Raw genomic sequence first — 15407 nt, forward strand, 5'->3', positions numbered from 1 at the left:
GGCCGCGCGGCGCCGCCATGTCGGGAGCGGCGGGGCCGGGTCCACCCGCCGGGCCGGGCCGCTCCCCGCTGCCCTGCGCCCCCCGCCCCGCCACCCCGCTGCAGCTGGCGGGGGGCGCCGAGCCCGCACGGCCCGGCGTGGCCGTCATCGACCTCCGCTTCCCTCGCGGCGCTGCCGCCGATGTGAGTGCGGCCGCGCCCGCGGCGGTACCTGCGAGGGGGTACCGACATGGTCCCATGGGGTCACGGGGGGATGCCGGGGGCGGGACCGGCGGGGGTTGTGCCGGGGTGGTCCCGGGGGAAGACAGGGGCCGTGCCGGGGGCGGTGCGGGGCCAGGAGAGTCGGGGTCGGGTGTGGTGTCGGTTCCGGGGCGGGTTGCGGGGTGCCGGGGGCAGCAGCGGGAGCGGGGTGGGTGGGGATGCCGGTGCCGGTGTGGGGCGATGCCGGGGGCGGTCCCAGGGCAGAAGGGATGCCCTGGGCGGTGTGGGGGAAGATGTGAGGGGCGGTCTCGGGGTGGAGGGGTTACCGGGGGCGGTGCCGGTAGCGGGCGGATGCCGATGCTGGGGTACCACCCTTACCGAAGCTGGGCGGGGATGCTGGGCGGGATGCCGGGGATGCAGTGCCCGTCCCAGTAAAGTGGGGGATGCCGGTGCGGGTCCCGATATGGGGTTGTGCTAGTACGGGTATGGGGGGCGTGCCGGTCCCGCAATGGGACGGGGATTGGCGGTGCCCGTCGCAGTACTGGGGGGCGGATGGCGGCATCGATATCGGTGGGGATGCCGGTACCTCTCTGGCGGGATGTCGCTATGGGGCTGAGGCCGCTGGTCCCGCAGGTGCAGGAGATCGTGTTCAGGAACTTCTACACGGCGTTCCTGAGCGTGCGAGTGCAGCGGCCCGGCCCCGGCGGGTCCCGGCGCTGGGTGASCTGCCTGCGTGACCTGTGCCTGATGCCCTGCCCGCACACCGAGGAGGGCTCCCAGGACTATTTCTGCCTCCACCGGCACCAGGTCAGCACATTCGGATGGACCCTTTTGGACTCACTCCTCTTTGCCCGTACACCAGGATGGCTCCTGGTCCTGGGGGTCTAGTGCTGATGCTCCACTGACCCCCAAAGGCTGTGAGGGTCCCTGTGCCCTGCTCAGCCCAGCCAGCCCTTACAGGATGATGCTTCCCTTGGGCTCCTTCCATGTGGGGTGGGTTGGGGATGTTAGGAGGATGTACCAAAACCTTCCCCAGTCAGTGCCAGCCGCTGTGGTTACACTGCCCAGCCCTTGCCCTGCAGATGCTGTGTGACATGGACCAGGTGACAGCAATGCGGTTCATCCTGCGACAGCCCTCCCCAGTCTGGCTCCACTTCACCATCGAGGACCTGCAGATTTTCCCTCCTGGACAGAAGGTGAGCGATGTCAGAACTACCCCACTGCCAGGCATGGGCAGGGGGCCAGGACAAGCCACTGTCCCCAGCTCTGTACTTGGCATTTGCCCCCACAGCTCTGGGAACACACACAGGGGTGTGGGTCCAAGTCCTCTTCCTTTGCTGGGACACTTGTGCTCCAGTGGTGCTGGAGTGCTCTGACAACCACTCAAAACAGAGAATTCCCTGCAAAATTCTCTTCAAGGATAGTAAAGTGACACATCTATAGCAATATCACTAGGGGTGGGCTCTAAACCCCAGCGTGCTGCCTGGTGTGAAGGATGGAGGTAAGGTTGGGAACACCCTTTGTGACCCTCTGGATCTCTTTCAGAGTCCTCAGAAGGATTTCCCCTCTTGGCTCTCCCAGCTAACCCCTCCAGAGCAGCCAGCCAGCCTACATGGGGTGAGTAATCACTGCTGAGGTATTGGGGGAAGGAGGGACTTCTATGGGGTGCCAGCCATGAGCATCCTTCRGGAGACTGCCCATGCCTGCCTTGTTGGCTCCAGGCTTCCACCAGGAATAGCTGTGGAGCCCTGAAATAACCCGCCTTGTGTTGGAAGTAGTTTGCAGTGCTAAAAAGAAAAATATCTCCATGGGGATATGCTATTTGAGGTGACACTTAAGTCTATCTGCCCTTTAGTCTGGGGACACAAATGTCCCCAGGGGAGCAGTGGGTGCACAGTGTCACTCAGCCGGCAGGTGGGATGCGACTGTATGGGGACAGGAACAAGAACATCCCTGTGGGAGCAGTGGGTGCACAGCATGGTACAGTGGCAAGTGGGACATATGGGGACAGGGATGAGGATATCGCTGTGGGAGTGGTGGGTGGGATGTGTGGGAACAGGAACATGAGCAGTGGGTGCACAGCATCGCTCAGTGGTGTGTGGGATGTGTGGGGACAGGGCTGGTTCCCAGCACTTTGCACAGGGTGTGCTCTGAGGTGCATGTTGCCTAGCCAGGACAATACAAGGGGAAGAGGGGCTCACAGCCACGGCACGTGTTTACAGATTGCCAGCCACATCTGCCTGGCTGGTGGCTTTGATGGGCAAAGTCCAGGCAGAGCAGGGCCAGGATGGGAGCCRGCTTGCCCATGGGAGCCTGCTGAATCAGCTGGAGGTGCTGCCTGCGGGAGAGTGGCACATCACCCAGAACTGCCGGGGCAGTTCTGCTACTGGGCTTCCCTGCTACTGTGCTCACACTGCACCAGCAGTGAGGCTGCTGTTCCCAATCCTTGCCCAGCTGTGTGACAACTTGGGGAGGGCACCCCAGCCCCTTGCTGATAGCTTGGGTCACGTTCTCCTTGGTAACGCACGTCCAGGGCAGAAGCCAAAGGTTGCTCTGAGATTGACTCCTCCCAGCATCAGCATGAGGCACTCCTCAGCCCAGTGCGACAGAGCTGTGCCCCCGTGAGAGCTGTGCCCCGGGAGAGGAGCTGCTGAGCCCACACACCCCACCTGGCTAAAGGTTCCTGGGGTGAACCAGCACCTGTGCCCAGGATTCTGCCCCCAAGCCCAGGGAGCAGTGCGCAGTGAGGCTGTTGGGAAACTCTGGACTGCGCAATTAGGTTTATAATCATTAGCCAGCAATCAGCATTCTGTCCTTGTCCTGGCCACCTGCCAGCAGAGACGGGCTGTGTCGGCCCCACAGCACCCAGGGATCGGGGTCACTCACCCGTGTCCCCGGTGGCTTGTTTTCCTAGAGGGGGCCCTGCTCACCTCATGTTGGAAAACCACCGGCATGTTGGGAACGTGGACACCATCACGATAGTGCCTGGCTCCCTGGGGGGCACAGCCATCCAGCCACACCACTGCCCAAAACGGGTTGTCCAGCCCATTCAGGCTATCCCTGCTCCACAGCATTGTGCCCACTTCTTTCCAGGAGCTCCCAGATCCAGAAAAGGTGTCGACAGAGGTCCAGCAAATGTGGGTGCTGACAGAGGTGATCCGGGCTCGCCAGGCAGCTGCCCGCATCGGGCGCTTYGACGTGAGTCCCACCACCCTGCTCACAGGGACCCCGGCCTTGCCACATGGCTCGGGAGCCCTTCCAGAGGGGCTGATCGCAGTGGGAAGGGGTCGGAGTATCCCAGCAGTGCTGTGCAGACAGTGACAGTTACTCTCGTTCCCAGGTGGATGGCTGCTACGATGTCAATCTGCTTTCCTACACCTGAGCCCGCTGGTGCTGGTGCCAGCTGGGGAGAAGTGCCCCTTCCATGCTCCCGGGGCCTGAGTGGACTCCTGCATTCCCGCCTCGGCCGTGGACCCCGCAGCCCCGAGGGGGTCCCAAGCCCTCCCTGTGCCCCTTCCCTGACTCCCTCTGCGCTGCCTGGCAGTGAGGGGCGGCGCTGCCGCCCCAGAGACCCCTGTGAGCCTCTCCTGGGCATGTCCCGCGGGCAGAGCCCGTACCCCCACCCCACACGGCAAGGGGGTGCGGGGGGACCGAGGGGTGCGGGTGTGCTGAAGGGGCACCTCGGTCACCACTAAAAGCTGCTACGTTGGCCCTGCCTGTGCCCGCCTGTCTCTGGGGGATGGGGGTGGCCGTGCCGGCAGCCCCGGGGAGGCGGTGCCGAGGGCGGGCCGGGCCGGGGGCGGGGGCCGGGGCCAGGGCCGGGCGGACTCCATGTCCCAGGCGCCCCGGGGCCGGTCCGAGCCGTGCCGGGAGGGAGGAGGAAGAGGAAGATGCTGCGGACGGGCTGCCGCGCCGCGCTGTCCCGCCGCCCTCCGGGCTCGGCGCCGCGGAGAGGGACCGGGGGGACCGGGGCCGGGGAGGAGGGGCTGAAGCAGACGCCGCTGGATGCCCTGCATCGGGCCCGCGGCGGGCGGATGGTGCCGTTCGCCGGCTGGACCCTCCCGCTGCACTACGGGCAGGGCCACCTCCAGTCACACCTGCACACCCGCCGCCACTGCTCCCTCTTCGACGTCTCCCACATGCTGCAGGTAGCGGGGTCGGGGTGAGGGGGCTGGGGCAGGGGGGTACCCGCACCACCTCACACCCCCCCTCCCCCGGCCCCTTCCAGACCCTAGTGTACGGCCGGGACCGCATCAGGTTCATGGAGAGCCTGGTAGTGGGGGACATCGCCGAGCTGAAGCCAGGACAGGTACGGGGCATCGGGCGGGCACCGGGCATCCCGCGGGCTCAGAGGTCCCCGGGGTGCCCTGGGAGGATCCCGGCAGCCTGCCCATGCTTCCGTGGGCTGTGTCCCGCAGGGCACCCTGACGCTGCTCACCAATGAGAAGGGTGGCATCACAGATGACCTCATCGTCACAAACACGTCAGAAGATTACCTCTATGTGGTGTCCAACGCCGCCTGCGCTGACAAGGACTTGGCCATCTTGAGGGTATGGGGCTGCCTGAGCCCCGCGGGAGGTGGGGACACGCAGTGGGAATGAGTCCATCTGCATTTTGGTGACACCCGTGGTTGCGCAGGGTGCRGTGACCCATGGCCACGTGCGGGGCCTGCACTGGCCTGGCCACCATGCTAGCAGCCTACTGTCACCCTGGCAGGACAGAGCGGCACAGCTGCAGGCTACCGGCAGTGACGTACACCTGGAGGTGTCAGACAATGCGCTGCTGGCTCTGCAAGGTAGTGGGGCTCCCACGTGGGCCTGCCCTCCTCTGGCTCCTCACCGGGTGGATGTCACCATCCGCCCCATATCCCACCCCTTCCCTGGGCATTGCCATCTTCCAGCCACCTGCCTCCTCAGGTCCCTCCATGGCACGGGTTCTGCAGACAGGGCTGTCAGATGACCTGGCCAAGCTCTCCTTTATGAATAGCATCACCACGACTGTCTTCGGCGTGCCGGGCTGCAGGGTGACACGCTGCGGTTACACCGGCGAGGATGGCGTGGAGGTACCCTGGGTGCTGTACCAGCATCCCCTGTGCAGTACAATGCAGGGGAAGGCTGTGCCCCACTGAGCCAGCCCATGTCCCCCTGCAGATCTCGGTGCCCGCGGGGCGGGCAGTGGAGCTGGCTGAGAAGCTGCTGGGTGTCCCCGATGTGTGGCTGGCAGGGCTGGCAGCCAGGGACAGCCTGCGTCTGGAGGCTGGGCTCTGCCTCTACGGCAATGACATCGATGAGACTGTCACCCCTGCCGAGGCTGGGCTGATGTGGACCTTGGGTAGGTCCCCCTCCATGTCCTCCTTGGGGCAGACAGACCCCACTGGGTACAAGGGGTCCAGTCAGGCATCACCAACCCTCACCCTTCTCTGCCCCACAGGGAAGCGCCGGCGTGCAGCCATGGACTTCCCTGGTGCTGCTGTCATCATGGCACAAGTGAAAGAGAAGCCGAGGCGCAGGCGCGTGGGGCTGACATCGGTGGGACCCGCCATCCGGCCCCACATGGCTATCCTGGGCCCCGAAGGCAGGCCTGTGGGTAGGTGGGGGCAGTGGGGCTGGCACGGGCAAGACCCTGAGCTGTAGCCATGGCATGGGCAGGGGCTGGCCAGCCCCCCTCACCTCCCTGTATCCTCACATCCCAGGCACAGTGACCAGTGGCTGTCCCTCACCCTGCCTGGGCAAGAATATCGCCATGGGCTACGTGGAGGCAGCGCACAGCCGGGCTGGCACCGAGCTCACTGTTGAGGTGCGGAAGAAGCAGCATCCTGCCATCATCACCAAGATGCCCTTCGTGCCCACCCAGTACTACATGGCCAAGTGAGGCCAGCACATGCCACGAACGCAGTGCCCTAGCCCCAATAAACACCCTGTCCGGTTCCCCCAGCCTCCTCTCTGGTGATGGTGGCGCTGCCAAAGCAAGGGGCAGCAGGTGGGCACAGCACTTTAATGGTGTTGGCAGTACCCAGCCGGCAGTCCTGGCGCTGCTCACTCCCGGTGCGTCTTCATGGGCTCTGCTGCTGGGCCATCCCTGCGAGAGAGAAGCAGCATGAGCATGGCTGGAGCAGTACCCAGCATGGCACCCCGGCAGCAGGGCAGGCACTTGCCTGTCTGTGTGGGGCAGACAGGGCTGGGGGGCACTTATTGGGGCATAATGGTCTGGGGTGCAGCTGGGGAGAGGGGCTCACTGGGGGGCACTTGTCAGAAGCCACATTTGGGGGGCGTAACGGGGACTGGTGTCCCAGAGGACCCCATCCAGACCATACTGGGCAGGTGGGCAGCCACTGGACTGTACTGGTGCAGCTGGGGGGACACTCACTGCGGGACACTGGGCAGGGGTCGCTCACCGGGCTGCGCTCCGAGAGCCCTGGCTGGACGCGGGGGAAGCCGGGCAGGCCCGCGGGGGTTCAGCGGGGGGATGAGCGGTTTCGGGCCCGGTAGCGGTCGGGACTCACCGGGGCGGGCAGTGCCGCTCGGCGGCGCCGTTGCGTCCCGCCGGGCCGGCGGGGGACAGGGAGTGCGCGCGGGGCCGGGCGGGCGAGGCCCCTGAAGCGGTGCCGGGGGAGCGGCGGCCGGCGGGGCCGGTGCGGTAGCAGAGCGCGGCCACCGCCCCGCCGTAGGCGCGCCAGGCCAGGCGGACGCCCAGCAGGCTGAGGCCCAGCCAGAGCAGCAGCAACTGGCACAGCGCGGCCCGCACGTCTTGTGCCGCCCACTCGGCCGCTAGCTCCCGGCCCAGCGCGGCCAGAGCCCGCCACGGCGGCTGCCAGCCCGCCGCCACCGCCGCCATGGCCGCGGGGTACCGGGGGCGAAGCTACCGGAGGGGGCGGAGCCTCCGTCGGCGCGGGGCACGGGGGGCGGAGCCTCTGAGCTGCAGCCCRCCCTCACGGCGGGCACTGGGCGGGCACTGGGGGCGTGGCCTCTTGGGGTCTATGGGGCGTGGCCTCACAGTCCCGCCCKCTGCCCGTGTTTGGGGGCGTGGCCTCGGGTCTGTTGGGGGGGCGTGGCCTTGCGGATGGCTCCTCCCCAGGGCGGAGCGGAGGGGCCGTCTATGGGCGAAGCCGTCATGGCGGGAAGCGGAGAGGAGTCACGGTACTCGCGGCAGCTGTGAGTGCGGGGACAGGCACCGGGGACGGGAACGGCACCGGCACAGGAGCGGGGCAGGGACACGGGCAGGGCGCGGGGCAGCGGTGCCGGCCCCCGCTGACGGCCCCCGCCGGTACCCTCAGGTACGTGCTGGGCGGCGGTGCGAAGCGGCTCCCCGAGGCGGCGGTGCTGGTGTCGGGGCTGCGCGGGACCGGAGCGCAGGTGGCCACGGCGCTGGTGCTGGCGGGGACCGGGCTTGTCGTCTTGCACGACCGCGGTGCTGCCTGCACCGCCGACCGCACCCACCAGGTACCGGCGGGGCCGGGCGGGACTTCAGGTGACGGATACGGTGAGGGTTCACTGTACAAGGTACAGGAGAGGATCTCGTAACAGAAACTAGTGAGAATGCCGGTAGTGGGTACAGATATGGGTGGGATCCTGATAATAGGAACAGACAGGGGTCCCAGTAACAGACACAGGTATGGATGGGAAGGCCCCATAACATATACTGATACAGGCAGGGGTCTTGGTACAGATGCAGACCCAGGTGGGAGTCCCAGTACCAGGTATGGATGTAGGTGGAGGTCACAATAACGGGTGCAGGTGCAGTTGGGGGAACCCTACTTGCAGGTACGGGTATGGGGTGAGGGGCTTCCAGTAACAGATACAATCTGGGTGTCCTCATAAGGCACAGGATGTCCTTCATTGTCACAAGTAGGGTCTTTAGCAGAGGCCCCCTCACTAGTGCAGACATGGTCTGTGGAGCACCCCACAGTGCTGAGCTCCATCCCAGACCCGTGGGGTGCCCCACTATGTRTCCATTCTGCAGTTCCTCCTGGGGGAGAGCGATCTGGGCCAGAACCGTGCTGAGGCATCCCAGCGGGCCCTGGCTGAGCTGAACCCCCGTGTAGTGGTCAAGGCTCACACTGGGGAGCTGTCGGAGGCCTTCCTTGCCTCCTTCCAGGTGAGCCTGCATCCCTGTGCCCTGGGGACCCCCAGGGCAGCATTCATAGGGGTGGCAGCAGCATTCACTGACAGACCTGGCACAGGTGGTGGTGTTGACTGAGTCGCCACTGGAGGAGCAGCTCCGCATCGGGGACTTCTGCCATGCCCAGGACATCTGCTTCATCGTGGCTGACACCAAGGGGCTGGCGGGGTAAGGGGTCTCATGGGTTCTGCACTGGCTCTGGGTCACCTTGTCCACAGAGCCCCCAGCCCTGCACTGCAGCCCATGTCCCCATGATGCTGGCAGGACTGCTCGGCCCAGGCAGCACCTGGCAGTGCTGGGGCAGCTTGGTGGGGCACCTCCTCTGGCAAAACCCCATCGGTCCTCTCCAGGCAGCTGTTCTGTGACTTCGGGGAGCACTTTGTCGTTGATGACCCAGCAGAAGGGGACCCAGTGTGTGCTGCTGTGCAGCAYATCTCCCAGGTAGGAGGGAGGGCAGCCCCTGCAGGATCTCCCAAAACATTGCTGCCTCCTCCAATGCCTCTATATCATCCTAGTCCAGTTCCCCACTCTCACATAGCCTTCCCCTCCTCAGGGCAATCCAGGAGTGGTCACATGCATGGGGACAGAAGACAGCCGTGGCCACCTCTTTCGTGACGGTGACCTGGTGACATTTTCTGGAGTGCAGGGRATGACAGAGCTGAACACCCAGAAGCCCATCCCTGTCCATGTGCTGGGTGAGACCTCCAGGGGGTCCCTGCTGCCCTAACTAGGGGTTGAGGAACTTGCTGGGTCCTTAGCAGTGACCATGACGTGACATCCATGCTCCTCTTGTCCCCAGATGACTTCCGACTGGAGATTGGTGACACCAGCTCCTTCTCGCCCTACCGCTGTGGGGGCTTGGTTTTGCAGGTGCGGCGGTCCCAGGAGTGTTCCCATGTAAGTCCCCCTCAGTCCCATGGTGCTGCCAYCCAGGCTGGGGCACTGCTGTGCCGCGCTGTGCTGTGCCGGGCCCCAGGGAAGTGCTCACCCAATGCCTGGTGCTGTGCCGGCAGGAGCCCCTGTGCCAGGCACTGGAAAAGCCCAAAATCCAATATCCCGAGGAACTGCCACGCGGCCGCAGCCTGCACGCTGCCTTCCAGGCCCTTCACGCTTTCCGCAGGGAGAAGGGCCGCCTGCCCCGGCCCAGGGCTCCGGTGAGTGCCCGTCCTGCCCCCACTCAGCCCTGCCGACCCCACCACCCTGCCGGGGGCTGCCCTGTCCCCTCTGCCCGCAGGCGGATGCCGAGCGGGTGTTGGAGCTGGCGCGGAGCCTGGGAGGGCAGCAGGGTCCCCTGGACGAGGACACCGTGCGCGCCTTCGCCAGTGTGAGCGCGGGGGACCTGTGCCCCATGGCCGCCGTCGTCGGGGCAATGGCGGCCCAGGAGGTGCTGAAGGTGAGCGGGGCGGGGTCCCGCTGGCCATGGGTGTCCGGTGGCGTTTGGTGGCCACCAGAGGGCACTTGCTGCCCGCTTGGTGCGGCAGGAGGGCCTGGGGCGGTGCGGGGGAGCGCCCCGCTGGCCACCAGCCGACGGGCTGCTCGCCCCAGGCCATCACTGGGAAGTTGCTGCCCCTGGACCAGTGGCTGTACTTCGACGCCCTGGAGTGCCTGGCGCTGGCGGGGGCCGCGCAGCTGACAGAGACGGACTGCGCCCCGGTGAGACCCCGTGTCCAGCCCCTCCCGGCTGCCAGGGCTGCTGTGGCTGCTCTGCTCACTCCGCTCCTTGTGCCGGCAGAGAGGCTCTCGCTACGATGGCCAGATTGCTGTCTTCGGGGCCGATTTCCAGGAGAAGCTGGGCCACCAGAAGTACCTGGTGGTGAGTTAGGGGAGGGGCCACGGCACTGGAAGGCTGCGGAGCATCCGACCGGCACGCAGGAAGCTGCAGCATCTCTGCCTGGCAGGTGGGAGCTGGTGCCATCGGCTGTGAGCTGCTGAAAAACTTTGCCATGATGGGGTTGGCAACGGGACCGGATGGGGAGCTCATTGTCACTGACATGGACACGGTTGCCCTCTCCAATCTCCATCGGCAGTTTCTCTACCGCTCAGCAGATATATCGGTGAGACAGTGTGAGGCAGTGACTAAGCTCTCCCCAAAGGGCATCTTGGCTGTCCCAGGGGCTGCCTAGGGCTGGGGGGCTGCTGCCCACTCCTGCTGTGCTCTGGCAGGAGCCGAAGTCGGTGGTGGCCGCAGCAGCTGTGCAGTGCATGAACCCTGATGTCAGGGTGACAGCTCACCAGAACCAGGTGGGACCTGCCACTGAGACGCTCTACGGGGACAACTTCTTCCGGCGCCTGGATGGTGTCGCCAGCGCCCTGGACACACTAGAGGCCCGTGAGTKCCAGGAAGGGCAAAGGGGCCAAACCCCTGGACATGYTCCCTGGGTCCCCAGTGCTCCTGGCTCCCTGCAGGCACCTATTTGGAGAGCCGCTGTCGCCGCTGCCGCACACCGCTGCTGGACTCGGGCACGGAGGGGACGCAGGGGAATGTGCTGGCCATGGTACCCCCCGTGACCAAGCCTCTGGGGCCGGCCGGCTCCCRCAGGGATGGCACCTTCCCCCTCTGCACCCTGCGGTACTTCCCCCGCACCATCCAGCACACACTGCAGGTAGGCTGAGCTGCCCCAGCGACAGCACCCAGTGAGGAGGCACCAGGACCTTTGTCTTCCTTCCCCATTTCCCCTCCAGTGGAGGGCCGTGGGCAGGATATGGCCCCAGCTGCTTCCTGCTGGCAGCCTGAGTGCTGCTGCTGGCCCTGCCAGAGCCTCCCCCTCCCACTGGGCTTGGGGGCATAAAGGGGAGGTTCCAGTGCTCAACACCCATTTCTCCTCTACAGTGGGCCCGTGATGAGTTTGAGGGGCTTTTCCAGCTGCCTGCAGAACAAGTCAACCGGTTCATGGAGTGAGTGGGCTTCGAGGGGAGTGATGCTGGGAGAGGAGCTTCCAGCTCACCAGGGCACTGCTGGGAATGGAGAGGGAGTGCCAGACAGCCACATCCCACTGAGGCGTCTCACAGGATCGCTCTAGGGCCAGCATCAGCAGTGCCTGGTTTTGCAGGGATCCAGCTTTCCTGGAGCAGCTGCCATCGGGGAAGGTCCTGGAGCAGGTGCGGGACAGCCTGCGGGAGCGGCCGCGGGACTGGCGGGACTGTGTGCGCTGGGCACGCCGGCGCTGGCAGAGCCAATACCACGATCTCATCGCCCAGCTGCTGCACACCTACCCCCCGGAGCATGTGAGCCCAGCCCCCACCGGGCTGGCACCCCCTGYACCCTCTTTCCTCCACCGACTGCCTCGCTGCAGCCTGGGGTATGCATCCCTGGGCCTGACTCTTCTCTCCCTGTGCCAGGAARCCAGCCCCGGTGTCCCCTTCTGGACAGGGGACAGGAGCTGTCCCCATCCACTGACATTCAACCCTGACAATGTGAGTGSAGGGTCTCACACGGGAATGGTGTGGGCAGAGGGAGAGCCAAGCCTGTGCTGGGGCTACAGGGAGTGCTGAACTGCAGTCGTGCCCCATGTGTCACAGCTTGTGCAGGGCTGCCAGGTCCTGGCCTGGGTCTGTCCCTGTCCCCAGTCAGCAAGGGCAGTGCACTGCTGGGGACAGTATGTACGTGCTCTGTGGCCAGAGAAGGAGGAGGAGAGGCTCCTCCACCTCCACTTTGGGACAAAGCCAGGCAGTGGGCAGTACTGACAGCCCCTGGCTGTGTGGGACCACCCCAGCAGGGYACCCCATGGCCACTCCCATTGTGCCTCGCAGGACACCCACCTGGACTATGTCCTGGCTGCTGCCCACCTCTTTGCTCGAGCACACAGGGTACCACCATGCAGTGACCGGGTGGCTGTCCAGACCATCCTCCGCGATGTGGTCCTGCCACCCTTTGCAAGCCAGGAAGGGCTCCAGATCCCTCTCACAGAGGAACCCACGGAAGAGGCACAGGTCCCCACAGGTGAGGTTACCTGAGGTCCCCAGGCGTGTTCCCGGATCCAGCCTGGTGGTGGTGAGGCTGTGGCTTCTCATTCCTGCTCCAGCACCCAGGAGGATCTGGACCGAGGCAGGGGTACCCCTKCAGTGCCACAGTGCAGGGGTATCATCCCAGTGGTGCCTGTGCCCCCAGATCACAAGCAGCTGGCAGAGCTTACCCAGGACCTGCTGCAGTGGAGACAGGAGCTGGTGGGGGGTGAGGAGGCACAAGCACCCCTGATGGAGCCCATCCACTTTGACAAGGTACCCRAGCCAGGTGGTGGCCCTGCTCAGCCGGGGGGTTTGATGTACCCATGGGATGCAAATGTCCCCGCACTCTTCCCCACAGGATAACGATATCCACATAGACTTTATCACGGCAGCATCCAACCTGCGTGCAGAGAACTATGGCATCCCCCCTGCCGACAGGCTGACGGTGAGAGGGGCAGCCTGTGGGGTCATGAGTCCYGGTCGTGTGTGAGGCAGCTGATGATGCCCCTCGTGTCCTCAGAGCAAGCGCATTGCTGGGCGGATTGTGCCTGCCATCATCACCACCACGGCGGCCGTGGCTGGGCTGGCRTGCCTGGAGCTCTACAAGCTGGTGTGGGGGTGCCAGGACCTCAGCTGCTACCGCAACAGCAACATCAGCTTGTCCAACTGCCTGCTGGACCGTGTTCAGCCCCTGCCACCCCCCACCTACCGGGTAGGACCTTCTTCCCTGGGACAGAGCAGGTGGGGGACACCCAGGGGGACAGTGGCATCTGCTGTGGGACAGTGTCAGGAGGACCCAGGAGAAAGGAGGTGGCCATGCAGCAAGGGCAGCCCTGGCCACTGCACTCCAGAAATGGATCTGGATGCTGCATTGGGTTGGGAACACTGCCAGGCAGTGAGGAACCAGCTCCTTCCCCTGAGTGCCCCCCAGCACTGAGACACTGCTGTTGTCCCACTTGCCCAGCTTCAGGYCCAACTGTGATGCTTTGGGGTGCCCATGGGGCTGAGGCAGCCCCGCTGCCCCATGGCGGGCCCCAGGCCGAGCCCCACATCCAGGGGCGGGAGGCCGCTGCAGCCGCACACATCTGGCTTATGGAAACCAGCTGCGGCAGCCAGAGAGCAGCTGGCACCGGGCCGGGAAGGGCCGCCCGGGGGAGCGGGGCTGGGGGTCCCGGCGGTGGGGAACCAGGGAGGGAGAGCGGGGGCGGGGGCAAACCCAGATTGGGACCGTCTGGGCTATAGAGGCCCCTTTGTCTGGGGGTTTATGGCGTGCGAGGCAGCCCTTCCGGCACGGCAGGAAGCGCCGATTGGAACCAGATTGGCCCGGGGGGCCCAGGGCCGGGGGCAGGAAGAGGGGGAGGGAGGCGACTCCACCGCCTTGTGCCGGCTCAAGCACCACTTCGGGCTGATGGCTGCCCCACGGCCCCCTCAAGCCCCATGGGCCAGCCCTGTGCCATCCTGGCTTTAGTGCCCCTGGGTTGGCACCATCCCTGGATGGAGGATGCTGCTGGGTCTGGCCATGCCATCAGGTCCCACAGCAGCACAGAGCGCCTCCATGTCCCAAGGCGAGGACACCCKGTGTGACATTTCACACCCAGCTGCTTGGCTATGGTGGGAACACATGTCCCCAAGGCCTGCTTGGCATGATCTCTGTTCCCCCGGGTCCCAGGGAGCCTGCATTGGGGGCCAGCCTTGTCCAGAGGGATATGCTTCCCAGGGCCAGAGGGATGTGCTTTGGTGGTGGGGGGTCAGGCCATGGCGTTCCCTCTGTGTCAAGCAGTTGCTGCCCTGGTGAGGATGGGGTTAAGCCCTTCCCTCCCCCAGTGGGATAAGTGCAGGCAGCAGAAGGCGGAGGTGAGAAGGCAGCAGAAAGCAGGAGGGAGAGTGACCAGGTGTGAACACCCCTCCCGAGTGGGGCCAGGGCCAGGCGGGCAGTGCTGGYGCTGCCTGCAGCGAGGGCAGATGGCCGGGTAGCCCTGCCAGACGGCTCGGGGCCGCGTCCGGTGCTTGGCCCTGGGCTTGGCGCCACGCTGGCCTCCTTGGGCCGGACCAGGGGTCGTAGGGCCGCGGGCATGAGAAGGGGTGATTGTGTGGGGCTGGGCAGCGCTTCAATGGCCTTTTGTGCGCCTGTCCTGGCCCGGGGCTAGGGGCAGTGCCGGCCCCACACTGACACCGACCCCTCCCCAGCAGTGTGGGGGGGACAGTTGTGTCCCCCAGTGCCCCTAGAGCACCATAGTGCCCCCACCACCCTGCCCTCTGACTGCTCTGATGTCCCCCAGCCCTTGTGCTGCACCAGTCCTTGCCCCCGGGGGCTGGGCAGCCAGGATTTGGGRTGCCAGTGCTGGCTGCTACCCCCTGGCAGTACGGCGGGCGGGAGTGGAGCTGCTGGGACCGGCTGGAGATGAAGGCAGTCGGYGCAGGCGGGCAGGCAAAGACGGTGCAGGAGGTGCTGGACTGGCTGCAGGTGAGCCCAGCACTGGCAGTACTCAGCCAGGTCACCCTGGGGGATGCAGGGCCAGGTCCTCACACTCATCTCTTGCAGAGGACACACGGCTGGACCGTGACTATGCTCCTGTGTGGTGACACTGTGCTCTATGACAGTAAGGCGGATGAAGAGACACGAGCCCGGCAACAGGCACAGAGGTAGGTCCCTGGCTCCAGGGCCCAATCCTGCCCTGGAGGGGGGCTTCCAGCCCCCACTGCCTCCAACCTGAGCCACTCCAGCTGCAATGCAACTCCCAGCCAGCTGCTGGATAAACATCCTGCCGGCAGCACTTCCCGTGGCGGGACCCCTGCCCGGCCCCTTGCTGCTGGCCCCTGCATCCCACCAGCCTGGCCGGACACCCCTGAGGGGCCCGACACCCCTGGGGCAGCCAGCCAGCCTTGGGGAACAATCTGATACCCCCCCCCCCTTTCCCTTTCTCCCAGGTTATTGGAGAGCTTGGAGGATGCAGTAATGCCGCTGCAGCAGGACCTGGAGCTGCTGTACGTGTGTGAGGGAGAGGATGCTGAGGCTGAWGATACCGGTCCCCCTCTCCTGTGTTCCCTACGCTGAGCCAAGAGCCAGCACCCCATGAAATAAAAGCTGCAGGCTGCATTGGCCCTCGTTGCACAAACCCCCTGCAGAGTCAGGGCACAGGAACC

The 15407-nt window shown here is 65.5% G+C and overlaps 4 protein-coding genes across 5 annotated transcripts; 3 read left to right on the forward strand and 1 right to left on the reverse strand.

Moving 5' to 3' along the window:
• Positions 1 to 8: 8 nt before the first annotated feature.
• Positions 9 to 3957, forward strand: NICN1 (nicolin 1, tubulin polyglutamylase complex subunit). The gene is made up of 6 exons (XM_057368055.1): positions 9 to 182; positions 834 to 1007; positions 1283 to 1396; positions 1746 to 1817; positions 3294 to 3398; positions 3541 to 3957. Exons 1-6 carry the CDS (start codon positions 18 to 20, stop codon positions 3580 to 3582), a joined length of 672 nt encoding a protein of 223 aa, XP_057224038.1. The 5' UTR covers positions 9 to 17; the 3' UTR covers positions 3583 to 3957.
• A 68-nt stretch (positions 3958 to 4025) lies between these two features.
• On the forward strand, positions 4026 to 6128 carry AMT (aminomethyltransferase). The gene is made up of 8 exons (XM_057368053.1): positions 4026 to 4348; positions 4429 to 4509; positions 4619 to 4750; positions 4917 to 4995; positions 5117 to 5262; positions 5351 to 5531; positions 5631 to 5786; positions 5893 to 6128. The coding sequence occupies exons 1-8, from the start codon at positions 4091 to 4093 to the stop codon at positions 6069 to 6071; spliced, it is 1212 nt and encodes a 403-aa protein (XP_057224036.1). The 5' UTR covers positions 4026 to 4090; the 3' UTR covers positions 6072 to 6128.
• A 52-nt stretch (positions 6129 to 6180) lies between these two features.
• TCTA (T cell leukemia translocation altered) lies at positions 6181 to 7103 on the reverse strand. The gene is made up of 2 exons (XM_057368056.1): positions 6703 to 7103; positions 6181 to 6278 (listed from the first exon to the last, which is right to left on the reverse strand). The coding sequence occupies exons 1-2, from the start codon at positions 7032 to 7034 to the stop codon at positions 6236 to 6238; spliced, it is 375 nt and encodes a 124-aa protein (XP_057224039.1). The 5' UTR covers positions 7035 to 7103; the 3' UTR covers positions 6181 to 6235.
• A 193-nt stretch (positions 7104 to 7296) lies between these two features.
• UBA7 (ubiquitin like modifier activating enzyme 7) lies at positions 7297 to 15400 on the forward strand. 2 transcript variants are annotated; one of them, XM_057368052.1, is made up of 24 exons: positions 7297 to 7351; positions 7474 to 7639; positions 8160 to 8294; positions 8380 to 8486; positions 8669 to 8759; positions 8872 to 9013; positions 9118 to 9215; positions 9332 to 9472; positions 9553 to 9711; positions 9864 to 9971; positions 10051 to 10131; positions 10217 to 10372; positions 10482 to 10647; positions 10725 to 10921; positions 11149 to 11213; positions 11369 to 11543; positions 11658 to 11732; positions 12069 to 12258; positions 12427 to 12536; positions 12622 to 12708; positions 12784 to 12975; positions 14626 to 14727; positions 14806 to 14906; positions 15192 to 15399. In XM_057368052.1, the coding sequence occupies exons 1-24, from the start codon at positions 7311 to 7313 to the stop codon at positions 15316 to 15318; spliced, it is 3012 nt and encodes a 1003-aa protein (XP_057224035.1). In that variant the 5' UTR covers positions 7297 to 7310; the 3' UTR covers positions 15319 to 15399. The 2 variants fall into 2 exon arrangements, with proteins under 2 accessions (XP_057224035.1, XP_057224033.1); XM_057368050.1 differs by having other exon boundaries at positions 11369 to 11732; positions 15192 to 15400.
• The last annotated feature ends 7 nt before the right edge of the window (positions 15401 to 15407 follow it).

Source organism: Malurus melanocephalus, unplaced genomic scaffold (assembly GCF_030028575.1).
Source record: "Malurus melanocephalus ecotype Western Australia unplaced genomic scaffold, MMel_1.1 scaffold_87, whole genome shotgun sequence".
Classification (NCBI taxonomy): domain Eukaryota; kingdom Metazoa; phylum Chordata; class Aves; order Passeriformes; family Maluridae; genus Malurus; species Malurus melanocephalus.